Source organism: Numenius arquata, chromosome 8 (assembly GCF_964106895.1).
Source record: "Numenius arquata chromosome 8, bNumArq3.hap1.1, whole genome shotgun sequence".
NCBI lineage: Eukaryota > Metazoa > Chordata > Aves > Charadriiformes > Scolopacidae > Numenius > Numenius arquata.
The window spans coordinates 56,461,516-56,488,075 of record NC_133583.1 but is presented as its reverse complement, the minus strand read 5'-3'; the positions used below and the strand labels follow the sequence as shown (position 1 = coordinate 56,488,075).

Sequence of the window (26,560 nt, the reverse complement as noted above, 5' to 3'; positions counted from 1 at the left end):
TTCGGCCGCCGACTCGGGCTTTGGCGGGACCTTACGGATAAAAACACAACATTTTATTTTCTTTTTTCCTGTTTATTTCTGACCCTAGGGGGCCAGGAGCCGGCAGACCGTGGCCGAACCCCAGCAGTGCTAACTCAGTGAGTATCCTGAAGCAAGAGCGGGGCTGGTCGGGGACGGTCCCCGCAAACGAGGCCATTCCTCGTTAGCTGAATCCTGCTAATGAGGGGGGGGGTTTCCCCAGCCTTTTGCTGCATCTAAAGCCTAAGCCCTGCTCCCGTGCTGCTCTCCCTGCGGCAGGGGGCAGCTGCAGGGGCTGGTGGGCCCTGGGACACCCATCCTGGCCAGGCTGGGGGGGGCAGTGGGGGCTCTTGGATGTGCCCTGCTGGGATGCAGCCCCCAGGAGCCCCCATGCACCCCATGGCTGAACCCATCTCTCTTCTCTCTATAGATCCCATACTCTTCTTCATCGCCTGGTACATACGTGGTGAGTCCCATCCTTCCGTTGTTGTGGGGCTGAGATGTTATAGCTCGGGGAGCTCATGTGGGTTTGGGGGGGGGAAAGTGCCAGGGCTGGGGGAGATGGGCTGGGTTTGGAGGTGCAAGATCCAGCTGGGGGGAGGCGTTTCAAACTGTGGGGAGGTGGACAATGCTCCAGTTCCCACGGCTGACCCCCGCTTCGTCTCTCCGCAGGGTCCACCCGGCGGCGGCGGTCCTCCGGGGACACCCATCATGCCCAGTCCCGCAGGTACAACCCGCCTCGAGACCCCCTTCGCCAGGGGAAGCCCTCCTGGCATCCCGCTCCTTCCCTTGCCAGGAGACCCCCATCCCTGGGGGCAACCCCTGCCCGACTTTTGCCTTGCTGAGTGAGCGGCACTTGGCTTTGGGATGGCATTTGGGGATGTCCCTATGTCCCCCTGTGGATTTGGATGCTGCGGGGCCCAGGGAATCACCTCCCTGCACTTCCCAGCCAGGAGTTGAATTATTTTTCACAGTTGAATTTCTGTGATTAAAAACTTTGTGGATCTTCATTAAATACAAATTAGCCAGAAAATGGTGGTACTTAGAGGGAATTTTAGGTGATAAAATACAAAAGAATGAGTTCAAGTGGCATGAGTTTGTTTTAATTAAGAAATGAATTAATCACCCGACTTACTGGGCTTCACTGTTCCACAGATTCAACAAATTCAAGTGACAACATCTACACAATGATTAATCCAGTACCGCCCGCAGGCAGTCGATCGAATGTAAGTCTGCTTTCTAATAATTTACATATCAGATACCATAACAAATCATAATTAACTTCATCAGTTGAGAGTAAAGCACTTTAATTGATTTCAGCCATTTGTTACAAAACAGAAATAAAACAAACCATCAAAAAGCGATTAACTCTTCGGTGACTTTGTTAATTTTTTATGCTTATTAAGAGAGCGGCGGTCCTGCTGCTCCGGCCGAGGTGGTGGCAGCTGCCTGCCCGGCGAGGTGTTGTGTTTTGCGGGGCACGGGCAGACTTAAAATCACTTTAAATACTAGTTGGAGGGAGCCCTCTGCGCTGCCGTGGGTCTGGGTCTGCCCTCACCCATCCGGCCGTATTTTATAGGTGAACCCCAGGAGCCCCCAGATGTGTCCCACAGCCTCGGGGGATGGATGTATCCCTCCTCTGGCCCCACTTCGGAGGGATGGCTGGGATGGGGATGGTCCCCAGGAGCCTCCGGGGCCGTGGCAGACGTGCGGGGTGGTTTTGTGGCTAATTTGGGGTTTGTTGCCTTTTTCCTCCACAGTTCCCGATGGGCCCTGGCTCCGACGGCCCCATGGGCGGCATGGGTGGCATGGAGCCCCATCACATGAACGGATCGTTAGGTGAGCGCCCGCACCGGGGCTGAGGCTCGGCAGGGGGAGGTGGTCTTTGCTCCCTGGGGATGCTGACAGAGCATCCCAGTGCCTGCTGGGGGTCAGCTCCGAGTTTGGACCAGTGCTCGAAGCCTTCAGAGGGTGGGAGCAGGAGAGGGGGATGCAGGGGCCATCGCTGCATGCCCAATAAGGCTGTTCTCTTTTTGTGTCCCCCTCTGCACAGGGTCAGGAGACATAGATGGACTTCCAAAAGTAAGTGAGCTGCAGAGTGGCTGCGTGGTCCCCCCACTTTTCTCATCCCTGGGGTGCTGGTGTGACCCCAATGGATGGGGACACATCGGGGGGGACGTGATCGGGGCAGGCGGGGCTGTGTCCTGCCCCCCACCAGTGTTACGTGGGGGCACAGGACCTGCTCACCACTTCTCTCTCCGCCCCCCCCCCTCATCTTCTGCAGAATTCTCCAAACAACATAAGTGGCATTAGCAATCCCCCGGGCACTCCAAGAGACGACGGGGAGCTGGGAGGCAACTTTCTCCATTCCTTCCAAAATGACAATGTGAGTGAGGGAGTGCCTCCCTGGGGACGAGGGGACGGTCCCCAGGGCATCCCGGCACAGGGGGTGGCTGGACTTGGCGGGTGGGTGGCTTCTGGACTTGGGGTTGTGCTGCGTGTGAGCTGCTCCAGGACAGAAAGTGGGGAGGAAGAATACGCTGGTGGGTGCAGTCTTGGGTCCTCGGCATGATGGGGCTTACCGAGGGAGGGGAGAGAATCACAGAATCATAGAATGGTTTGGGTTGGAAGGGACCTTAAAGATCATCGAGTTCCAACCCCCTGCCATGGGCAGGGACACCTCCCACCAGACCAGGTTGCTCAGAGCTCCATCCAGCCCGGCCTTGAACCCCTCCAGGGATGGGGCATCCACAACTTCCCTGGGCAACCTGTTCCAGTGTCTCACCACCCTCACAGGAAAGAATGTCTTCATAGAAATTGGAGGGGAGGGAAGAGGGTCCCGTGGGATGAAGAGGAGAAGATGCCATGGGATGAAGAGGAGCTGGTGCGGATGCAGCCAGTTGTGCTGGCCTGGCCGATTCAAGGCTCTCTCTGTGGCTGCAGACCTTCTATTAGCAGCGTATACACACGTGCATGTTAATTATTTGTTTTAAATTGCATCTCGCCCCATACTGTTCTGCTGATTTTCTCCCCGGAAAAGCAAGTTGCGGAGCAGATTACGCCCTGATAAATTCCAGCCTCCAGCGTATCCTCTCCTTCTGATTTATTAGACCCAGTTAGGTCGCTGTACAGCCGTCGTCGGCCTCCTTTTACATCCCCCCGCTTCGGTGTCTGGGGGTCTGGCCCGCCTGGTTTCTCACCCTGGCTCTGTCTCTCTTCCAGTATTCCCCCAGCATGACGATGAGTGTGTGATTTCCCTCCCCCTCCTCCTCTCCAGGATCAAGAGAGTCAGCTGCCGTTCGGAGGATCTCAACGAATTATGCAAGAAGAAGACGAAGAAGAAGCTAGGTGTATGGGCAGGGAGACGCGTGGCGGGGGCCAAAACCCCAGGTTTAGTTTCATGCAATAAAAAGGCTGAACTTTTTATTCCATAAAACATGAAGGACAAAACTTAAAATATTTCAAGACATGACAAGACCCTTCTTTGTGCAGAAGGGTTTATATATGTACATGACACTTCTTTTTGGAAACAAACGGAAGCCTCTAGCACCCAACTCCAATCTCTTTGCTTTGTTCTTTTAAATAAAGACAGAAACCGAACCTGTTGTATGTTTGTGCCGTGCGACACCAGGAAGCTAGTCTAGATATGAAATCTCATGTTGTCTCTGTTGTAGTCATTTTTTTAAATAAACTGGACAGTTTACAATGGTGGTTTTCGTTCAGAAGGCCTGGTTGTTTTTTGGTTTTTTGGGTTTTGGTTTTTTTTTTGGTTTTTTTTTTTCGGTTTGGGGTTTTTTTTTTCCCTTCTATTTTTGGGGTTTTTTTGGGTTCGTTTGCAGCACAACGCTTCCTCCTCCAGTTAACAAGATCTGCTTTGGGGAAGAGACTCCACCACCTCGTTATAAACTTGTTTAACGCAGGTGACCCCTTCCAGGATCACATCCTCGAATGAATCGTGATCTTGCTCTCTGTGACTGTGGCATGCACTGTGTTAGTCTTTCCCCCCCCTCTCTTGAGTACAAGAAGAAATCTCTGTCCCTCCTTTCCCCAGAGTCCTTCAGCTGGTTCACTGCAAAAATTGATTTTTTTAATTTTTTTTTTTTTTTTTTTTTAAATAAATCCACCAAAAGAAAGAGTTAATCTGACCTGGGACTTTGAAACTGTGATCTCCAGCTAACTTTGGGGGGGTTTTATTTGTTTTGGGGGTATTTTGGCAGGGGGGGGGGGGGAGGTGTTCTTTTCTTTAGAGACGTGCTCTTGTCAGGGTTTCACTTCTCTCTGATTTGGAACTGGATGGAGATATTTTTTAAGGAATTCTTGTTGTTAAAAAAAAATGTAACCTTGCTATTCTGTAGGCTCGCTCTGTAATAAGAAAATAAAAATTAACGGCAAGCATCGAGGGCCCTTCCTTCTGGCGGGAGAGGAAGGGACGAGCCAAGGCGGCGGGTTGGGATCTCTGTACATGACACTACCCTGTAGTTTTGGTCTTTGTTTTTCTCCAGCTCCCATTTCTGCTCCATGTATATCATATTCTGTAAAATATTCTCTCCCTTGGATTTGACCTTTGTGCGGATTATTGAAAGCATTGTATCTTGTTTCAGTGTTTTTTCTTACCTTGTAGTCTGGTTCGAAAATTACCGAGAGGGGAAAAAAAGAAAAAAAAAAAAAAGTAATTATTATACATTGTAGTTTGTGTACGATATTTGTTGATAATGTTTTATTAAAGGGATGTCTTTTTTCCGCACCCCTTCATTGAAATGTTTTTGGGGAACATTTGGCTTGTTTTTATTACTCTTGACTGCAAGACATGAGATGACAAGACTGTTTTGGTTTTTTTTTTAGTGTAATACGAATTTTTATTTGTATTTTTTTTTTTAATGTTTGCCTTCTTTTTCCTAGGCATTTTAATTGTGCTTTACCTGTAGAAAGTCGCTGGGGAGGGAAAGGCGGGTGGGATGAGGCGGGGGGGGGGTTGCGGTCTGAGGGTGTCAGTCTCATAGTAACAGTCAGGTTAATATTTTCCAAGTAACGCTGATCAATAACCGAACGCAGATTTGTTGCATCGCAAATATACCCGGGGGCTCCCCGAGGGGTCAACTTTTTTTTTTTTCCTTTTCCGCTTTCCATCTGGGTTTGTTTTGGTTTTTTTCCTTTTTTTTTTTTGTTTGTTTTTTTTTTTTTTAATTTTTTTTTTTTTCTCGTTCTGACGTGAGGAAACGAAAGGACCGGTTTTAATGTATTTTAAAATGAATAGCTAAATTATTGTCTTCATTGGTATGGGATGGTTTTTTTGAATGAAACGGTTCTCCCACCCCCCCTTACCCCCCCTCCCCCCCCCCATGCTGTAATAAATATCAACATAAACATTTGATTTCGGTGCTCTGCAGTTTGTTCCTGGTGTTTGCTGCCAGACTTGAGGGGGGGTGGGGGGGTGGATTATGGGGTTTTTTGACCCTTATTTATCAACGCCCAAACACGAGGTTTGGGATGCGGGAGCAGAGGTGATGCGGAGCTGAGAGGTGGCCGGCGTTGTTTGGGGGGGACGGGACGGTGGGGGGGGGTCTGGCTGAGGCTGGGAAGGTGGATGGAGATTCGGCAGGACCTGGAGGGCCGGGAGAGGCTTGGTTTGACCACTCTGGTTTGTTTTATGGGGTGGATTGTTTGGGTTTTTTTAAGCATTTTGAAAAGTCAGCTTTTAGGCCAGGGGAATGGTCGTTCTTGCCTGCGCTGGGCTGAGGATGCGCTCGCCGGACCTTCCTCACACCCAGCCCACCCGGCTGCAGGCAAGAGGAGGGGGGGGTGGTGGTTCTGGGGTGAAAAGTGGGGGATTTTTGGCCCCCTGTCCCCCAGGGTTCACCCTTTAGAGGCCGGAGGAACCGGGAGGATGGAGGCAGATGGCCCAGGGGAGGAGCTGGGTCTCCCTGCCGCCTGCTGCTGGAGTCCTTGCACCGCTGGGAGGTAAGCGAGGGAGGGGAGGGATGCGTCACCTTCAAAAAACAGTACATCAGTACATATACACACATATGGAGGCTTGCAATGGGGTCTGCTGACACACACACACACACACACCCCCACCATCCCCTCCAGCTGGCTGCGGTGCAGGGTGGGTGAATGCTCCCTTGCAGGATCCACCTCAGCTCCAGGCTCTGAGCCTCTTCAGCTCTGGAGACGGAGAAACTCGGGCAGGGCTGGCCCGGCTCCCCGATGGGCGGCATCGGCGGCTGCTGCGGCACCTGGGGAGAGACTGGGGCTTTTTTTAGGTCTTTTAGATGAGTGGTTGCAAGCGCCGGGTGCCTGAAACGCTCCCGGGAGCTGCTGTCTGAGCCTTGTTCTCTGCCCTTGACTAGTTCAGGCAGGACAACGGCTGGCTGCGCTTGTGCGGCTTCTCTCCCTCCTTGGGGGAACGCTCAAGCGTGGGCTGAAGGATCGGGAGGGCTACGAGCCACCCTGGAGCTCTGCTAGTCCTAGGGGACAATCCCACCCGGCACCCACAGCCACGTCACTGCTGCAATTCCAGGAGCGAGGGCGGTGTGGTCCCGGATGCTCACGGAGCAAGGTTGGGGGTTGATGAGCTGGGTGTCTGCTGGGTTTGGGAACCACCCAGAAAAGTCATCCCGCCTGCAGAGCCCATTAGCGTGTAATTAACGGTGGGGCCGAGGAGCAGGGGGGTGTTCATGCCCCTCGCTACCTGTGCGGGTTTGCCTCTGGGTTGACACCACAGATGTCCCCGTGCGGGGTCCGCAGCCGTCCCCCGATGTGGTTTTTGGTCCAGGGAACCACGTCCCTCCACGCTTTGCAGAAAGCAGCTTGCGAGCGTTGTCCATCATTGGGAAACATGACCCCCAAGGGTAATTAGCTGATCATTACGAGGACCTCCTGCTTTCCTGGCTCCGTGGGGCCATCCCTGCCCCTGCGGGCACCGCTCAGCCACCGGGAGCAACGGGCAGTATTTCTGCCTGATGGGTTTATTGCGGGGCACGGAAAAGCCCATCCTGTTGGTTCTTACCCGGTTAGAGCCTAATTTTGTTCAACACCGCCATGAGAAACTGCCAAGTTCCCTCCTCTAAACATCTCCTGAGCCCAACCTCAGGGATAATTGTCTCCCACATATTAGTTTTCATTAAATTAAAAGCGGGAGGAGGATCTGAAGAACCAGGGGCTCCGGTTTGAGCACGATGTGTGCTTGCCGGCACCACGAGTGCAGCCTGCGGAGGCGGATTTTCCACCAGGAGAGGTTCAGGGGAAGGTAGTGTGGAGCATTTTCCACCAAGAGAAGTTCAGGGGAAGGTAGTGTGGAGCGGTGGAGCTGGGACAACACACTGTGCATCATCCCCAAGGCAGGCTGGGGACCAGACCCTGTGACAGTGGCTGCAGAGGTCTTCTCCAGGCAGCCAGGTGCTGCTGGGTCTCCATCTCCAGCCACCCTGTTCTCACATGTTCTGCTTCCCCCAGCTGCCATTCATTAAAAGTTAATGCCTGGTTCTTGGTCTGTGCTGAGGTAATGCCATTCATGGGCTGATGAGCCTTTATAACTTATTGATGCCAACCCAGATGTGCCTCTGTGACCCATTGTCCTGCTCTGGGTCCCACCTCCCTCAGCTGGGCTAATTCCAGCAGGTCACACTGGAGGAATGAGCAGGTGAATCACATGTAGGGTGCTTGGGAAGACCAGTGGGAGACCACACACGTGTGGTAGGGGCTGCCAGGTTTACAGACCTCATACCTGCAGCATGACAGACCAACCTGAGCAACCGTTCCAGGTGCCGAGCTGGAAGCCCTGCTCTATTCCCCTTAAGCTCCTCTCCTGGACCTCAGAGGACCTCACTCAGCACAAGGATGAGCTGCTCCTTCCAGCAACACGTGAGTCCTGCTTTCCTTCCCACCATGGGTGAGATCAGCTGCGCCCCGAGCAAGCCAGGGACATGGTCTTGCATGTTTGTGTATGGTCCCCTCATCTCAAGTGGCTTCTTGACGCTTCTTGTGACATACTGAAGCCTCATTTCCCTGACTGTCCCACCTCTTACTGCTTCTGCCATTCTCAAAATTGCCTTTGTTCTGCCTTTGTTCATCTCTCCCTGTCCCTGTGCTTTGTCTCTGCTCAGTCTTGGCAACAGCAGGACTCCAGCTTCACCTAGTTTCTCCTCTTGTACTACCTGTCCTAATAGAGATGTCTTTGTCGAGAGGTGAAAGCGTCTAAAGGAACTTTGGCTCTTTCCCACATAGACCATCTTCACAGATTCCCGCATCTACCAGACGCATGCGAGGTGTTTAATTTCTCCATGCCCCCTCTCCACCAAAGCCACTCTTCCACTACACTTCCTTGGTGGAACCGCTCTGCTGAGGAACATTAACGCCACCCTACGGGGGTCTTCTCCCAGAGAGGGGTGGGCTGGAAGGGTGAGGGGGTGCGGGTACCCCCAGGGCTGTTGCCCAGAGCTGTTCAGCAGCGTCCCTGTGACACAGCAGAGCCAGCAGCCTGAGAAGGAAACACTGACCAGAACGGGCTCCACAGAGCATGGGCGTATTAAAATATATTCCTAAATAACCAGGTGCAAATCGATTAATTAGCTGAATTAGGCACCCCCTGAGCAGGCAGAACTAACATGATCTAGATCAACGCGACGCTCACTAGATTGTTTCTCTTTTGAGCATCTTCTCCTAAATACCGAGGGATTTGCTCAACTTGGAGCCGACGCATCCCAATTTACCGGGTGCAACCGCTCATCTCAAATTTGACCAGAGAAAAATCTGTTTTCTGAAACCTGCGGAGCAGGTTTTGGTGGACTGAGACTGGAAGACGCAACCGGGGCGTTGATCCAGACGGTCGGGGGGGGGGTGGGGGGTGTGTGTCACAAAGCACAGCCCAGTCTCTGACACTGAAGTGAGATGAATTTCTTGGAAATACGCTCTCCCACACCTTAAAACAGCGCAGGCTGCCCTATTCCCTCCCACGTGCCGGAGGGCATCAGCGCAGAACTGCAAAACATTCTGCATTCGGATGGAGCTAATTTAGCCTTCGTTTTACAAAAACCACACTAATCCCCCCCCCCCCCATCTTAAAAAGACTACGCTTCCTGCTCAGTTAACTCTGTGTGGCAGGAAAAAATTCTTCCTTTGTGTTTCTAGCAGCAAATACCAGCTACCAGGCACCAAGGTTTCCTGCTACGTTCTACACCGCTTTCCCAAAATGGGTAGGTCTCTTCATCCCAGGATTGGGGTTGGGGGGGGGGGGGGGGGGGGGACATAAAAGAACGGCGGTTCTACAGATCCAACAAAGCCATCCCACCGATTAAGCGCTTTGGGAACGAAGCGGCAGGGAAGCGCGATACATCCCAAAGCAGCCAGGAGAGAAAAAAAAAAAACAAAAAAAAACCAAAGTAAAAGCCAGGCAGAAGGTAAAAGGCTTATGTCTCAGGCTCCCCTCTTGAAGCTTTGTGAGCCTCTTCCGCGCACGCTGCATTCAGAGCTACTCAAAGCAGCCTCGGAAAATAGGTTTGAGTCCGGCTCTCGTGCAAAAGCACACCGAGAGCAGCAGAACCTGCGCGGAGGAATAATGACCGGCTTATGTTCTTTCTAGGCAACGGCGGGAAAGTGCAGGAGGATGCATTTGATGACTCTCTCTAACCCGAATCCAGAGGTGAGCCCCTAAAATGAAAGAGTTTCTTCGTGCACAATTTAGTTTAAAATTTTATTTTATTTTTTACTTTCAGTAACAATATAATTTATTTTTTTCAAGTAAATTAATCCACCTCTCTTTAATTATGTGACGGTTCTGGCAAAGAGAAGCAGCAGGTACAGTTGGTGAAGTGTTTTCATTTGAGCTGAATTTCACACAGTTCCATGCAGATAGAGCGCCAGAAACTTCTTGAATGTGTCTGGCTGAAAGCCATATATTCCAGCGGGCTTCTGCAGAGAAAAAAAAGACATGGATGCTCAGTTTGCAGCGAAGTGATTAATGTAGACAAACAACGGCTTTAAATACCTCTTGAATAAGACTCCAGACGTGACAGCTTCCAAATTGTGCCCTTCCTCCCTCCCTCCCTCCCCAGATTGGTTTGTGCGTGGGTGCTTCCACTGGTTATACATCTCAGATGGCATAAACCCTTTGCCCATCAAACCCAGACGCCCTCCCGGCGTCACAGAATCACAGAATGATATGGGGTTGGAAGTGACCTCTGGAGATCATCTAGTCCAACCCCGCTGCCAAAGCAGGTCCACCTAGAGCAGGTTGCACAGGAACCTGTTCAGGTGGGTTTTGAATGTCTCCAGAGAAGGAGACTCCACCACCTCCCCGGGCAGCCTGTTCCAGGGCTCTGCCACCCTCAAAGGAAAGAAGTTCCTCCTCATGTTTAGATGGAAGTTCTTGTGTTCAAGTTTGTGCCCATTTCCTCTATCCTGTCACTGGGCACTAGAAAAAAGACTGGCCCCTTCCTCTTGACACCCACCCTTTAAGTATTTATAGGTGTTGATCAGATCCCCCCCTTGGCCTTCTCTTCTTCAGACTAAAAAGACCCAAGTCCCTCAGCCTTTCCTCATCAGAGAGATGCTCCAGGCCCTTAATCATCTTTGTAGCCCTCTGCTGTGCCCTCGCCAGCAGTTCCCTGTCCTTCTTGAACTGGGGAGCCCAGAACTGGACAACAGCATCACCAGGGCCGACAGCATCGTGCTCTATTTAATCTATGGTGGAGCTGACAGTTGTCTGTAAGCACTCCCTTCATCAGAGCACGAGCTGATTTAAAACACACATATTATGAGCTGGTAGATTACAGCGGGGGGCTATCTTCAGGTAGAAGTTCCTATGATACTCGGCACGTGGTTCGCACGCCGTGCAGCACAGCAGCGCTTACAAATACTCCCCGTCAGCGACACATGCCCAAGAACAAGGCCGGTGCCAGTGTCAGGTCCCTTCAGCTGCTTTAACCGCCCCCCCCCCCTGCAGCTTTCAAACACCCACCAGAGGCGAAAGGGTAGGGTTTCTGGGACCATTTCCCCGAGTTTTGCTTACCGTAACGACTCTCTTCTTGATTTCGGGAACACACTGGGCTTTTTCATACAGATTCTGATCGGAGTCAATCCAGACCAGATTTTTTATGCCATCACTAGAGACGAGGTCTGTTGTGTTTAACTGGAACACCATGAACTGGAAGAGCTGGCCATCTGTGCCAATGCTCTGCACCACTACTGGCTGCTCCAAAACCTTGGGATCATTCTAGGAAAGGAGAAGTGGGGAAGAATGTTTAAAAAGCCACCGAAATTGTATGAGTACTTGCTGATTCTGCATCTTCTACTTGGTTTAAAGCCAGTATTTTAATAAATGTATTGTTACCTTGCCCAGAAAATTACTCTGGTCAAACAAGTTTTGAATGTAGATTTTGTATTTTAATTAAAATTCCTCCTTCAGCCAGCAATGAAGTATCAATTTACATATGGAGCTGTGGGATGGGCTGGAGTTTTACAGTTGAATTTGCTCCCTGGTTCCTTCCCATTACCACTCCAATGCATGTTACATCACGAACACGCTCATGGCTGAGAGATGGTTTTCTGGATCAAGCAGACACCAGTAACCAGACCTGAAGGTTCGAATTAGACCTCTGGACAGGGAAGCTCAGATTTGAAAACCAATCTAACATGCCACGGCAAGGGAATGGCACAACCCTTCCCACCAGCTGCAGCGTGAGGGAAAGAACAAAGGCCCAGCGAGGTCGCAGCAGTCTCCAGTACGTACCCCATAGAGCACCTTAGCCTTTGCCAGCGCGTTGCCGAAAGCAAACATCAGCATTTTAGCACGGAGTTGTTCTGGCCTGAACCTGTGAGTACGAACGTTGGCCGATTCCAGGAAGAAGAGAGTGTGAGGATGAGAGTACGGATAACCATCTCTGAAACCTAAACGGCAGATAATCGTGTCAGGAATCGCTCAGCAAGAGACCGCACAGCTGATATTTTCTTCCCTGCCTTGAGGAACTATTAACTCGCTGGGATTTAAGTTCTTCTCCGCAGTCCAGCTTAGGCCACAATATACTTGCCATGGGTCTGGAACACTCGTACTGCACACCCTGTGCCCAGCTACTGTGTTCCCTCATTCCCATCCACCCACTACCCACAGCTGTCTCGCAGACGGGCAAGGACTCCAGGTTAACCCCCACATGTGGTCTCACAGAAAATTACGATCAACGGCTAGATTTACCTGTATCGTTGAGCTCTTTGTACACATTCACTTCCTGAAGATCAATTGTCGGAGAGATGGGATAGAAGGTCTCCAGAACATGTTCTTCAGTGGCCAGTATCTCCTCCTTAGAGGCTACTGGTGGTATCGGTGCCATAGAGTTCATAAGAATTCCGTTCAGGCCACGGACCTGAAGGAGAATGGATTCTGGGGAGGGAAATTAGGCTACATTCAAAAATTGCTGAAATAACATTTGGGAAAGGTGTACAATTCCTTTGGGGCAGCAGCATTCTAGCAAGAACTTGTTCTGAAAAGCTCGCTCTTTCCCTCTCGCCTCCAAACTAAACTTACATAGCAGCTCAGCTATAGGTTCTTCTAAAATACCAACGTTAACTGCTGGTGTTAGTTTCTTAACTAAACATATGTAGAAAAACAACAGTACAGATTTTGGACACAACAAAGTAAACAACCAGTTCTAAGGCACTGGTTTTCTCCTGCCATCTTGCTGATGTTGTCTAACGCCCTGATAATCTCCTCAGGGCAAGTATCCTGCCACCTTCCAAGGCTGCCCATCCCTACAGCACTACTTAAAACTGACAGACTTACATGGTTCCAGAAATTGTTTCATTTTCTCCAAGTCCTCAGCCTTAGAGCCAGCAGCTTTGTTACCCCTCTTACATGAATGACAAGAGCTAAATGCATCCACCACAGCAGCAACTAACCTCTTTCCCACATAGCTGATATCCTGTAGTTTCTAGCCAACATTCTTTTAGTCAGAGCAGGATACTTCACAGCCATTGACCGACATAAATGTATCAAATCTTCAAACAGTACCGGGCTTTAGAATGAAAAGAAAACAACAACACAGTTACATAAAAAAGTGTGATCATAATGGCGGGCAGATGCTTCTGGGACATGAATGTTGTTAACATTACCGTATGTAAAATATCTAACAGCATAACATTTCCAAACAGCTAACGCAGATTTCAAATTAATATACCACACAGCAGTCCTGTTCCAAGTTGGCAGAGGTAATGCTTACCACCACTTATTTAAAAATTGACATTCTGCATCAGCTAGAAGTAGATCTCAAGTTGAAATACAGATCCTGGCCTGAAAGACACTTGTAGAGTATGTGTTTACATTGGTACTGTCAATATTCAGAACTGGGGCTTTTGGTTGTTGTTGTTGCTTGTTTTGTTTTACAAGTTGACAACCTGATACAAAGGGTCTAACAATTTTGCACAGCAAGTGAATCTCTCAACAGCAGATCTATGTGTGAACTTTTCTTTGTAGTGTTAAAAGGTCTGGCTCTTGAGCTACCTGCTTGATGACTGGCTTATGAGAAAGCCATAACTACACAGCGGAAAGACTGTCCCTACGACCGAGGACTCACCAATAATGTTCTCTCCTGGGAGCAACTTCTGTCGTGTCCCAGAACCGTGCGTGCGAGATGGCACGCTTTGCCCCCTCCTCGTAGTGCTCCAGCTGGTGGGCCGGGTTGTTGATGATGCTGAGCACCGACGGGGGCAAGCCTTCCACCAGCTTCGTCTTGGTGAGCCACTGCGCTTGCCGGACTCCTTGGAAATATGAAAAAAAAAAAAAAAAAAAAAAAAAAAAACCCAAGAAAGATGTGTGACTGAGGCTGCTGGGCAACGGGCTGACAGTGCAGTTTTTTGACACTATGTGAGGAGAAGCCATGGCTGGAGGGAAGGGCGAGTGCTTGAACAGGCTGCGCGGCCCGGGGCAGCGCTGGGGGCGCAGAGCGGGGTGTCCTGGGCCGAGGAGGCCCCGGAGGAAGGGCGGCCGGGCCGTACCTTCCAGCATGCGGACGCCCTGGTGGCAGATGTAGCAGCCGCGTTCCTTGTAGAGCGGCATCTCCTCGTAACGCGGCCCCGGCGAGTGCCAGGGGTCGTGCCAGCCCCGGTCCCAGGGCGGGAAGTGCGGCCGGGCCAAGCCGGGCACGAAGTACTGCCGCCCGGCGTAGGTGATGGTGTCCAGCTCCACCTGCTCCCGCACCGGCCGCCGCTCCACCGCCCGGGCCAGTTCCTCTGGCGGCGGCCCGCGGGTGGTCCAGGGCGTGCGCGGCAGCGGCCCGCGGGGACGGGGACGCCCCCCACGGGTGAGGATACCGCGGGTGAGGACGCCGCGGCCCCGCGCCGCCGCCGCCCGCCTCAGCGCCATCGGCCCCGCCGCCGCCATCCTCCTGCCGCCGCCTCAGAGCCCGCCCGCCGCCATCTTGGCGCGCGCGGCACGGCGGGAGCGCGGCCGGAGGGCGGGCTCACGCCCTCCTTCCCCCACCCCTTGGGTGACTGACGGCTGCGGCGGCCAATAGTGAGAAGGCCCCCCCCCGGGGGTAAGGGAGGGTCGGCAAATTGCCTGGCAGCGGGTGAAGGGCAAGTGCCATGTTGGTAAGGCAGGGGGTGGAGGAAGGCACCTCCTTTCCTGTGGGGGGGACAGTTGGGAGACGAGCCCTTGGAGGTCAGGGGCAGCCGGGGCCTGTAGAGCCTGTGTGGGGCTGGGTCGGGGCCTGTGCCCAGGGGCGGGCTGGGGCTTTGCGGGGACGGGGACGGGGACGGGGCTGCTCTGCCCCCGGGGCGGCGTGCCCAAGCTCTCAGGCACGCACAGTAAGTGCTTGAAAATCTATAAACATGGCCAGCCCTGAGCTTGTGGTTCCCCAGTTCCACCCGCGGCCTGGTCGGGGTCCCTCACTCCCCACAGCCCTTGGGTGCTCAGGGCTACCAGCCCTGTGGGGCCATGGAACCGTCGGCTGCTGAGGAAAGCAGGACCACTCGCCTTTTGGTTCCCTCTTCTCCCCCTGTAACGTCAGAATAAGCATATTTGTGTTGCGGGGGGGGGGAGGTTAGTTAATTAATTCACCTTGAAAATTAAGCTGCTCTGAGTGCTAAGTGTTCTCTTCCTTAGCCTGGTCACCCGTGGCTTTATAATTTCCTCTGGACCTCCTTTTGTTTAAATGATACAGATACAAATGCATTGGGAGTAGCGTTAAGCTAAGCGTTGTGTAAAAATAGCAGAGCTCCTGAGAGGTCGGCATTGTGATTTCGGTTTGAGGAGCATTCGGTGGGTACAGCTCCGTGTGAACCAAAGGTAGCGAGTGGTAAGGGATAAAAATCTTGCTGCGGGTGCTTCTCACTCTTTCTTACGTGTCTGCATTTAAAGCTAGACTCAAATCTGCTCATAACCAAAGTGTTCCTTCGTTTGCCTGTGAGTTTACCACATTTTTCTTCTAGTTTCTTGGGTCTAAAACCCCCTTTCAGCTTGCAACCCTTCCCTCTCCTCCCCCACCGTTTATAGCAGTGCTCCAGCAGGCCACATCTTGGCAGTTGGGGTTTATTATCCATTCTCATTGACTGAGCTGCAGGTTTTTAAGATGTTTCAGCTCTGGGTGACCACGCCGCTCTTCCTTTCGAAATCACCAGGGCAGAACGAGCGGGAATAAGTGTGAGCCTGCTGCTGCTGGAAGGAGCTATGAGTAGGCAGCCAGGGTGGGAAGCGGAGCCCGAGGCTGGGCTGGGGTCTGCTGTGCAGCTCTGGGCTGGTGGCTGAGATAGAGTCTGACATTCCTGCACTGGATAATGCAGGGGCAGCGAGCACTTGAACAAAAATGAAGTGTTGCAGGCACCAGATCAGCTCGCAGGTTTTTCTGAGTCCCCTGGGATACACATGTAAGATGCTCGAGAGAGATTTCTCAGTCCTCCAAATAATGCTCGGCTGATGAGCACACACTGCTCTTCATCGTGCTGTTTTTGATGCAGGGCTTGTGTTTTGCAGACAATGAGTGGAAATGAGGACGACTGGCTGGCTCTCAAACCCCAGGAACCTTCTCCATCCCAGTGCTGCGGCAGCGGCTGCAAACCCTGCATCTATGATGTGTACGAGAAGGAGCTTGCACAATGGGAAAGGGCCAAAGCAAAGCAAGACAAAAGCCTCCTCATGGAAAAGAAGGAGCAGGTCAATTTATCTTCATCACATCCTAGAGCCAGTGCTTTGATCGTACTTGTTAGTGTGTGGGGTTGTGGTGATGGGCGAGGGATGCAGCGATAGATTAAAGAGGTGCCTTAAGAGAAGGCTGTAAACGCAATTCCCCAAACTCTGCCTTCCACAGCCGCCCTCCCCCTTTGCCTGCTCTCTCTCCCTGCTGTAATGTGATTTTCCAAGTGTCAGGTTCGCCCTGGTGTCGCGTTACAGCCCTGGGTCTGCAGCTTCTCCTGGCTGGGGGACCCCAGCCAGCCAGAGCCCGCCTCTCCGCAAAGCGGCAGCGGGCGAAAGGTACAAAGAACCACGATTTTCTCCACCTTTTTTTCATCTTCTTCCTGTTTTTTAGACTCATATTTTGAGGCTGAAAAAAAGCTGCACCGTGTGTGGTGGAGTAGTCGTCTTCAGAGCGTAATTTTAAGCTTGTTAGTGCCCTTTTACGTAAGATTGACTATGCTGTGTCAAGCAAAAATGATCGGTGTTGAAACAATACTTCTTATTCGCAGTGGTCATCAGTAGGTTTCAAAGTTGCCCCCAAAGCAGCGCTCAGCTCTTTTGGCAGTATTATTTCTGTTTGTTTCCAGACAGGAGAAAATGATTGCAGTGAGTCATACCAGGATGACCTTGCTGGAAGGTGTAAAAATGTAATTTAAAAAGGGGAGGGGGGGAAATGTAAGATCCCAAAGTGCATGCTGCAGAACATGATAATGAATCAGCAGAGAGCTGGAATTTGCGCTGGGCCCCACATTTAATACACATTCTTCTGGAGTCCTGAGTATCTCCGGCACTAAATTAGCACACACGTTTGCTTCCAAAGAAAAATGAAATAATAAAAGACACCATCTAACCAAGTAATTATTTATTGTTGTTCTTGCAGAGCAATAATTCAGAGCTGAATCCAGATACATTTACTGCATTCAACATTAGCTCAGTGGAGCAGCTAACAGAGGACACCTACCAGTACAAATTTGAATTACCGGGAAATAGCAGTCTGCAATTGAGTTTAGGACAACATATCGTGTTAAGGTATTGTTCTCTGTGCTAGTTAAACAGTCTGCATTATGTAACCTAATATGTAGTGTTTTTGTCAATAGACGAAGGCTCCATACCGGGCAAATCATAATTTCTATACCTCCACAATGACACAGATGAAAGAACTTGCGAGCTCACTAGCTCTACTAATTTTATGGTAAAAGCCGTTCCAAAGCTGTATTTTTCTTCCGCATTATCCTTGTGTCGGTGGGCCAGAAAGAACTAGGTGTGATTAAGAAAATCCATTTGCAGAAAGAAAGACTTAAAGAATAGATGTTACAACAGATGATTTACTCCAGCATGTTGGAATGAAGACAATGAGCTGCGCTTACCCCAGAGCTCGGTATTTTAGGCCCTGTATTTTGGGGTAACTCAGCACCCAGGGTGTTACCCACGGCATCCAGGTATTTCCTGACTGATTTCTAACAAAACAACCCTCCTGTGTAGTTTATTGCTTGCCAGAAAGGGGCCACTTGGGAGAAGTTTATGTCTCTCTCAGCCATCTGGGGTGATCATTGCCAGATAGAAAAACTCATGTTACGATGCCATTGATCTGTATCTGTTGACGTTATTTGTACGTTAACAGCTGATGTATACAGCTGGCTGGCTGCTGAAAGTGCACGCTTCTCCCTTCAGCCAGCTCTCCTAATGCAGCAGAGGAAAAGCTTCGGTCACTTCAATCAATTACCGTAGTCAGTGGTACGGAGCAGGGTGGATATATTCTATGGAAAGAGAAGACTAACAGGAAAATACGGTGTATATCGCCAAGACCTCAGGTCAAGGCTGTGCCCCAGCTTTCATTATCCTATTACCAGATGCTGTCCAAACACAGAAAGGAAAGTAGACCCCAGCCCAAAAGGGATAGCAAACTTAACCGTGAAAGCATTTTCTCTCCTCTTTGCCACTCTTGCACGTTCGGCTGTTTCTCACAAAACAGCTCAAACATCCTTCCAGGGGTGCCTCCAAGAGCTGAATGTGTGGTGCAGCTGGGGCCACCACCGGGAAAACAAAAGGTGCATTTAGCCATTATGTTCCCCCTGGACTTTTTACCTCGGGAAGGGAAATGTTTTGCATCTGTGCCCAGGCCAGGCCACTGGAGAGAGGACCTGCTGCCTCCCTCGTCTCCCCAGGGAACTGCAGAAGTTTGATAATGCCGGTCAATGACCCAAGTCACAGTGGGTTCCTGTATTTCTCTCTTCAGAGGAGTGGTGAATGGTTTGGAGGTCCAGCGAGCCTATACTCCGATTAGCCCAGGGAATGCAGAAGGGTACTTTGAAGTTTTAATGAAAGTAAGTAAGCCCGTACGATGTGGATTAGAGTCTAAGGTGCTGGGGACTCTGTTTTCTTTAGGAACCAAGCCTGCTGTCAGCACTTCAAGTGAGACTCTCTCAAATCCCTCATGGACTGTTTCTGTGTTGTTTTGAAGCAGTTGTGCTTTGCTGATAAAAATTGCAGTTTTTCCCCACAAAACTGAAAGCAGAGGAAGGTGACACACAAACAAGTGCTTTGCGGCACAAGCCCTGTTAAGTGCTTGGGAGAGCCTCTTGGGAGCCCTGCGGTCACCAGTGTGAAAAGAGCCCATTCTACTTCCCTGGTTTCATTTTGCCTTTTCAATCTGTCTTTGAAATCGCACCCAGTTGTCAGCCCAGTTGAACCACTGATTTTGGGAAGTCTTTGCCCAGCTGTTACCCTCCCCCCCTGTATTTTGCTTTAAGAGCATTCCTAAAAAACATTTCGTTTAAAAATGTAGACGGACAGTAGGTTGTTCTTTTTTGTTTGCGGGCAGGGCTCTGGAGCTGCCTGCAGTCCGAGAGGGTCCCTGTCACCGACAGGGCAGAGAGGTGGCCCACAGGCACAGGCTACACCTACTGGGGTGGCAGAGCCCCATCTTGGATGAGTGTTCTGGCCCTTCTAGAGGCCACTACAAAATGCTGGTTGAGTTCAAAAGTATTTTATAGGAGAACATGGCTGGAAATTTGTCTGAATAAAATCTGCAGGGCCCTCATAAATGATGACTTTGTGTGGAGAGTATTGAATTGAAGAAGATTTTTCTGACACTGCATTTGTATGTCACCAGTGATTCCTCAGGCTTCAGAATAGGTGTAAAATTCAGACTGCTGGGTGTTCCAGGGGGCTTGCAGGGAGTGACCACTTGTCCTCTGCCTGTCTTCCAGGATTTCACATTTTGGGGTTTATTATGCGTTGTACGTTCTAATACAAACCCTGTTCTTTAGAAAAGTGTACAGCTTCTATAGGACACCTGTGGGAGGGTCATTTCACCATTCTTGTGGCAATTGGCATGTGGTAGGGGGAGAGAAATGTTGCATTAATAGGATACGTTCGCAGGATGACTGTGAAATTTCATGTATACTTGGTTATTACTCACAGGTTTTGCATTTCAATAATAATAGTAATGATTGTAATGATACCTTTCCTTTATATAGAACCTTTCATCCCAAAGGGAGCTATAGTTATTCTCTGGCAGTGACAAAAGAGGTTGGTAACACCCAGTGTAAAGCAGCCATTTTTATAACTCACTCTGTAGGCTGTGGTATATTTCACACTATTCAGGCAATTTTGGAAAGTACTATATTATTATTATTACTATGCAATCCAAGCACTGTTCAAACCCTTCTGTCTCCTGTTATTATAGCATTGCATTTGTGATACTACAGTTAAGAGTGAAGGAGTTGCCATTTACAGAGCATAACCCTCTTTTTGAATGATTTTATAATGTTAGGGTTTCTCTCCATGTAAAACCGGGTGTAGAAGTTTTCCCCCAGGAGATAATTATTTTTTTCTTTTTATTTAGAAAAATTCATTTTAAACCCACTCAATCACTTCTCACTTCAATTTTTGGAAATAATTTTGGTGAAAGAAGGATTGTTTTAGTTTCCATTACCCTGGTCCATTGGGAATAGGCAGTAAGTGAGGCTGACTTTCCTGCTCTTGCCTTGGGTTTCCGTATATATTTGAAGAGAGTAGCTATAAAATACTGCTCCTTTGATGCAACTGCACACTCTTTGCATGAGACTTAGTACCTGCCCAGAGCCCTCTGACTGTAAAATGTTTCTGACAGTAACTCGGAGCCTGGATATGTGTGTGTATATTGTGCGTTTACCATTTGAATGTAACAGCTGGTGCTAATAGTTCTTAATACCTCAGGTATCTTGTTTAAATGAGGTTGTTAGGAGGGGAGGAGCATCTGTGTTCTTTATTAGCTAACACTGCTTGCAAGCACATGCTCGCTCACTTGCTTTTTCTTAGCTTCTTTGCGGTTCACCAGTTCTGTTTGTCTGCAGTGCAGCTTGGTGGCCAGCCAAGGCACCGGGGTGTGGAGCTGGGCTCCTGTCCAATGTGCGTGCAGAAAATACCCCCAAATACACTTCTTTCATATGGCCTGGAGTCTTCCAAGGCTTATATCACATCTTATCTTTTGACCTCTGGTTGTGTTGCTCTTCCTCAGGCTTATCAGTGGCATCACCTCTGTGCGAGACTAGTTGTCTGCTGCTGCCGTTGGGTTTATCTGCTGTTTGGACCAGCCCTTGTTCCCCAGCCCAATCCTATGGACTGTGGCCATTCACAGAATCACAGAAAGATATGGGGTTGGAAGGGACCTCTGGACATCATCTGGTCCAACCCCGCTGCCAAAGCAGGTCCACCTAGAGCAGGTTGCACAGGGACACGTCCAGGCGGGTTTTGAATGTCTCCAGAGATGGAGACTCCACCACCTTCCTGGGCAGCCTGTTCCAGTGCTCTGCCACCCTCAAAGTGAAGAAGTTCCTCCTCATGTTTAGATGGAACTTCTTATGTTCAAGTTTGTGCCCATTTCCTCTTGTCCTGTCCCTGGGCACCACTGAAAAAGGACTGGCCCCTTCCTCTTGACACCCACCCTTTAAGTATTTATAGACATTGATCAGATGCCCCCTTGGTCTTCTCTTCTCCAGACTAAAAAGACCCAAGTACCTCAGCCTTTCCTCTTCAGAGAGATGCTCCAGGCCCCTCATCATCTTTGTAGTCCTAAATTCTTCTGTGCATGTTTGTTCTCATTAACCATAAAGTGTTCGTACATATGGGACATACATATATGTATATGTGTACCTCATGGCAACATGGCTGCTTGGATGAGCCCTTCATTTTCCAGCCTCTCCTTGCTCCTCTGTTGCTAGCAAGCACTGACCCTTCCTCATCAGTCAGGAGTGAATTTAGCATTCCTGCAGGCAAAAGCCTAGATAATATTGTTTGTGTCTGGTAGAAAGTAAAGCAGATTTGGCTAATGTTTTTCTTCCGTGAAGCCCAAATCAACATAATTTTTTTGAAAATGTGAGGCATCCAGATGATTTGTTCTGAAAACAAGAGCTTTATAAATGAGTAACCTGACTTTGGGTCACTAATTGTATCAACACAGCATCTGAGAGAATGGAATAAAGCAAGAGCTATGCAGTGTTTATATAACTATCAGTACCCAGAGGGCATTTGCAGACCCCATACCCTGAGATTTGGAGAACACTTGAAGGCTTGGACTGTGCTTTGCATTCAAGACACTCTTCTCTGTGTGCTTTGTAAGCAAGAACTATGATAAGCTTTTTCCAGTTTTGGAAATTCAGACTGCATGAGAGTGGGTTGTGTTTACATTACGGTGAAGCTGGAATGGATCCAATATGATTTAATTTAAATGTCTTTGTTTTGGGTATAACTTTGAGTTATTTTTCAAATAGAATGATCTTTCTTTCTTTTTAAATGCATGAAATGTTTTTTTGTCCCCTTCTTGTTTAAATGTAGATAACTTTATAATTGACTTTAAGCTGGGAAACTTTCCAACAGAGTATAATTATTCTTTTCTTTTGTGCAATGTTTTTTATTAGTGCTATGAAGCCGGGTTAATGTCACAATACATAAAAACGTGGAAAAAAGGAGACATGGTCTTTTGGCGTGGGCCGTTTGGAGGGTTCCCATATCGACCTAATAAGGTTAGTTCCCTAAGAGACATGGGATGTTTCAGCTTGTGGCAGCAAGCTTTGTTTAATACTCCAAAGGGAAGACATCAATTTGATTACTGTTTTCATGATTATTTTAGGGACTTCCTGGATTACTGTACAGTGCTGCAGCATTAGCAGTCAATTGGAGAAAGTACACCTTATTGAACTGCAGAATGTTTAAGAAGGAAGAGGAGAGGGAGGTGGACGGGAGACTGGAAAATACTAGCAAGGCTCTGTCTTCATCACTTGCATGAGAAGTTCCTGATGTGTTTAACAAAAGGAACTTTATTTTGCACCAGCAATGAGTGTGGATCGGTGCCTTGTTGGAACCACATTGCTGTTTTGTGACTGAGCGCGAGCGAAGGAGAGGTGTTGATCTTTTTTTCTCTCGGATATTCCCTGAACTGTAGCAGCTCCAGTGAGGTGTCACGTCACCCAGCCACTCTGCAAATGTTGATCCCACCTGCTGATACCAGTCTCTCTGCAAAGAAAGGCAGATCCAGTGTCAGGGGAAGGCTTCTCACACATACTAATTCGATTACTTAATTCTGACCTTTCAAATGAGGAGCAGAATTGAAACACTGGTCACTAAGATACCAAAGCCTTGTACCCCGCTCCCAACAACAACAAAAATAAGGCTGGGAAATGCCAGTGGCCAAGCTTAGTGCAGACCAATAGAGTTCTGCTTCCTGAAATACTCTCCCTACTGTTTTAGGCTACTGTTCCCTTCTCTTCTTAAAAGCTTCCAGGTAGTCATTTGGGACAGAACATGGCAGTCATGCCTAAAAGTGGCTGCGTTCAGGGGCTGTCTGGGTGATCTGTGTACATGCAGTTTGCAAAGCACCTGAGCAATCATTATAACAACTTGCTGTAGAAGCACTGTTTATTATTTATTAATTATAACAAAGTCTCCTAGTAAAATTTTCTTTTATCTCTCCTTGCTGCCAGTAGAATAGGATTCAGATTCAGGCAAATGGGATCCACTCACAATAAACTGCCCAGTCAAAACAGAACACAAGCAGCCTCTGGGCTTAATAGGGCCTTAAGTCTAACTTCTGGTGTTGGTTCACTGGCTGACAACTGGGGGAAGTGCTGGGAACCTTCTGTCCTCCTACATTTTCTCGTCCTTACTGCCTGAACATCCCTATCGCGAGTAGAGTGACTGTCCCCCCTTGCAGGTGGGAAGCACTATTTGCTGCTGGTCCCTCTTTGAGAAAAGTGAGATAACGCACCAGGAAGACACATGGGTCAGGACGGAGAAGAAACCATTTCCTCCAGAGAATATCCAGGATTGTAGTTTGCAGCATCCGAGATAAACACAGGGGGCATTTTCAGTGGGAAAACAGCACACAGTGGGTCAGCGAAGTGTACTGCAGAATTGAAACTGAAATATAAGTTAATTTAAATCAAGGCTAAAGTTAGGATAAATTGTTATATTTGAGTAAAACCCAGTCTCATTAGATGTGGCATGTAAACCCTGGGACTGCTATCTGTAATCCTTTGCAGAAAAATACATTCTGAGATTTGAATTTACCAGCTCATGACCTCCTGATCCGTTCTCTCTCGAGGCACCCTTTACCAGTGTGGCAGCAAGGAGGAGCTGGCCATGAGCACATCCGTTTCCAGTCTCCCCGGCTCATTCAAAGTTCTCTGTTTTGTTGTCAGTATGGAGAACTCCTCATGCTGGCATCTGGTACTGGCCTCGCACCGATGCTTCCCATCCTCCACTCCATAACAGATGACGAAGAGGATGAAACCTTTGTAACCCTTGTTGGCTGCTTCCGTACCTTTGACAGAATTTATTTGAAACCTCTTCTCCAGGATCTGGCTCGATACTGGAACGTCAGAATATTTTATGTCCTAAGCCAGGTAAATAACTGGATATGAGGCGTGTTCGTGTGAGGGTTCTGTCTGCTGGATGAGCCTGTGCCTCCACTGCTTTTCCATGAGCATGATCTTAATTCTTTCCTAGTCATCGGGGCTATTTTGTGATCTAGTAGCTGCTGTTCTTATATCTGCTACATATTCTCACACTGCTGCCAGTCTGGAGAATTTCAGGGAAGCGACTGTCACTGCTTGTCCCTCTTTCCCTCCTTGGTAGCTGTTCTGTTGGGATGGACCCCCTGCTTCATAGTCACTGTTGATTATTCCCTCCCACTTCAGACGGTTGTTGCTGCACCTAAACATTTGTGCAAAGAAAACTCGACTCTGGGGGACTCACAGCAAATAAACTATTTCTTCTTTCCTAATACCAGTTCCTTAGTCTGTCCTTATCTTGCATTCATTGCTCATGGCTAGAGCTCGCTTCTTCTAGTACATTAACACCAACTTCCCAGCAATTATCTTTCCCAGCTGACCCATTTTTAAACTTCTTTAAGTTGTTTCCCCCTCTGTAAAATTATTTTTTTTCTGCCAAATCCATGAGATGAGGGCATACCTCTCAGTGGTCTTACATTTTGACTTTTTCATTTCCGTTTGGTCCCAAAGTTGCCCGTGTTCTGCATGGATTTGGTAGTTGAAAATAATTTCCCTCAGAAATGAGGACTCATTGCAGGGAGGATATAGAAAGAATTATTTATGCTAAGGGAATGAATCCTGTTGCATTTTTAGTTTCTCAGATGAATCGTTTTTTGTATCTCTCATAGTGGATCTGCCTCATACATTATGTTCTACATACGGCTTCGGCAAGTTTAGATTGGGTATAGGGAAAGGGACTTGTGACTTAGGCACCCCCTCAGCCACTCTGTGGGAGCATAACCGCTGATTGTCTCTGGTGACACGGCTTAAATACCCTTTTCAAGACAGTGCTGTCTCAAGACCGTGAGGAGGTCTTGAAATTCAATCAGTGAAGGGCAAGAAACCTCCCTGACCCCTGTCAACACCTTCTGCCCTGTGTGTACATCTCTGCCTTTCTTCTCTTCCCTTAGCAGGTTTGTGGTAGTCCCACACTGACTCATCCATCCTCCCTTTTAGGATTATATATCTGTCTGTCTCAGTATTTCACTCTGCTGCCTGTCACCACCACATCTGAGCACCTTCTGCTTCTAATGAATAGCAGTAGAGGAGTCCCCACTGTATCTAACGCTGAGGGATTTCACGTTTCTCATGGGATCAGAGCTGTGTTTGGAACAGGGCTGGCTTCTTTCAGTTTTGGTCAAGGGAGATGGGACTGAAAGAGACTTGGGAATGGGAGAGGCAATAGAGAGGAATAGACTTGGGATTTAGGGCTTGGGAATAGAAAAGGCGCTCTGGGAAGTGGTTCTCAAAGGAGAACGTTCTGCAGCATTTATTAGTGATAGTTACACTCTGGTTTTGTTCAGTCCCCTCTGGGTGAGTGGCCAGGTCCTGTGGCAGGGAAAGAGTTGATCTGGGCTTTGGAAGAGGAAAGCAGCTCTCGGGAAGGGTCAGTTCTACCCAGATGGAGTCGCAAGGGTGGAAAATGTCCTGTGCAGTACTCTGGAGGGAGGGGGGAGGTCTGGCTGTAGGCAGTCAGTTGTCCTTTTTAATGTGGCACACTGCAAACCTTTTGCCTTTTCAGGAGTCTTCGCTGGAAAAACTTCCTCAGAGCTACCAGGAAAACACCTACGTGGGTCGTCTCGATGAAGACTTAGTGAAGACAATAATAAATTCCTGTCGAAGAAAGCCATTCGTATTAATCTGTGGCTCTTCTGCATTCAATGAAGATATGAGTAGGTACTTGAAAACTGCAGGGATCAAAGAAAATTCCTGTTTTGTCTTTTAGCAGGATATTCCTGACCTGAGGAACTTTAGGCTGAGCCTTGGACATTGTTGTTTCTCTGCAGACATTACTCAAAATCGGTCACCTCGATAGACTGAGTTCCTTGTGCGTATACTTTCGTAGGCATTTGGATCAGATACTTGTCTCCAGTATGATTCTCACTCTTGAGAGTGTTTTAAGGAACAGGTGCCATTCCAGAGTGGCTGCTATGTGACGTGCCACCCACACCTCAGGGAACAGCGTGGTAATTTTAATGGAAGTCTTCACGTGGTGCGATTTTAAGAGAGAGATCTTAAAAGCATTATTAAAAAGCATCCCAGTACACAGCTGTGTTGTAATATGAAGACCAGTGACTTGCTTTGTAATCCACGTTAGTCTGGAGCGGTATTGTGGCCGGTTAGATATCCAGAGGAGAGACTTCATCCCGAGGGAGAAGGCTGCCTGGCTGAGGGAACAACAGAGCCCCAGCCCGGCGCTCTGGAGTCTATGGGGTTTGTTTTGGTTGTGTCATTGTCTTGCTGGGGGGTGCCAGGCAAGTCACTTCAGCCTCTCTGTGCCTCAGTTGCCCCATTATACGCTAATACAGAGAAGGCAGCACCCGTCTCCTCTGAAAAGTGCTTCTCCAACCATGTA

The 26,560-nt window shown here is 49.0% G+C and overlaps 3 protein-coding genes across 29 annotated transcripts in view; 2 read left to right on the top strand and 1 right to left on the bottom strand.

Moving 5' to 3' along the window:
• Positions 1-4,578, top strand: part of SSBP3 (single stranded DNA binding protein 3) — a 57,008-nt gene extending 52,430 nt beyond the window's left edge. For 14 of the 27 annotated variants that reach the window (XM_074151621.1, XM_074151630.1, XM_074151631.1 and 11 more), the window contains 8 exons: positions 89-137; positions 449-484; positions 691-745; positions 1,174-1,244; positions 1,779-1,857; positions 2,072-2,100; positions 2,303-2,404; positions 3,241-4,384. In XM_074151621.1, the coding sequence (XP_074007722.1) occupies positions 89-137; positions 449-484; positions 691-745; positions 1,174-1,244; positions 1,779-1,857; positions 2,072-2,100; positions 2,303-2,404; positions 3,241-3,270 (451 nt within the window). In that variant the 3' untranslated portion in view covers positions 3,271-4,384. Of the gene's footprint in view, positions 1-88; positions 138-448; positions 485-690; positions 746-1,173; positions 1,245-1,778; positions 1,858-2,071; positions 2,101-2,302; positions 2,405-3,240 lie in introns of all 27 variants that reach the window. The other 13 variants (XM_074151643.1, XM_074151634.1, XM_074151636.1 and 10 more) reach the window with 8 other exon arrangements.
• Positions 4,579-9,683: 5,105 nt separating this feature from the next.
• Positions 9,684-14,383, bottom strand: MRPL37 (mitochondrial ribosomal protein L37). Its single transcript, XM_074152301.1, has 7 exons — positions 13,999-14,383; positions 13,578-13,761; positions 12,904-13,019; positions 12,203-12,388; positions 11,744-11,901; positions 11,024-11,227; positions 9,684-9,924 (listed from the first exon to the last, which is right to left on the bottom strand). Exons 1-7 carry the CDS (start codon positions 14,381-14,383, stop codon positions 9,847-9,849), a joined length of 1,311 nt encoding a protein of 436 aa, XP_074008402.1. The 3' UTR covers positions 9,684-9,846.
• Positions 14,384-14,562: 179 nt separating this feature from the next.
• Positions 14,563-26,253, top strand: CYB5RL (cytochrome b5 reductase like). The gene is made up of 7 exons (XM_074152428.1): positions 14,563-14,592; positions 15,974-16,153; positions 17,055-17,203; positions 18,411-18,498; positions 22,075-22,179; positions 23,854-24,057; positions 25,727-26,253. Exons 1-7 carry the CDS (start codon positions 14,587-14,589, stop codon positions 25,928-25,930), a joined length of 936 nt encoding a protein of 311 aa, XP_074008529.1. The 5' UTR covers positions 14,563-14,586; the 3' UTR covers positions 25,931-26,253.
• The last annotated feature ends 307 nt before the right edge of the window (positions 26,254-26,560 follow it).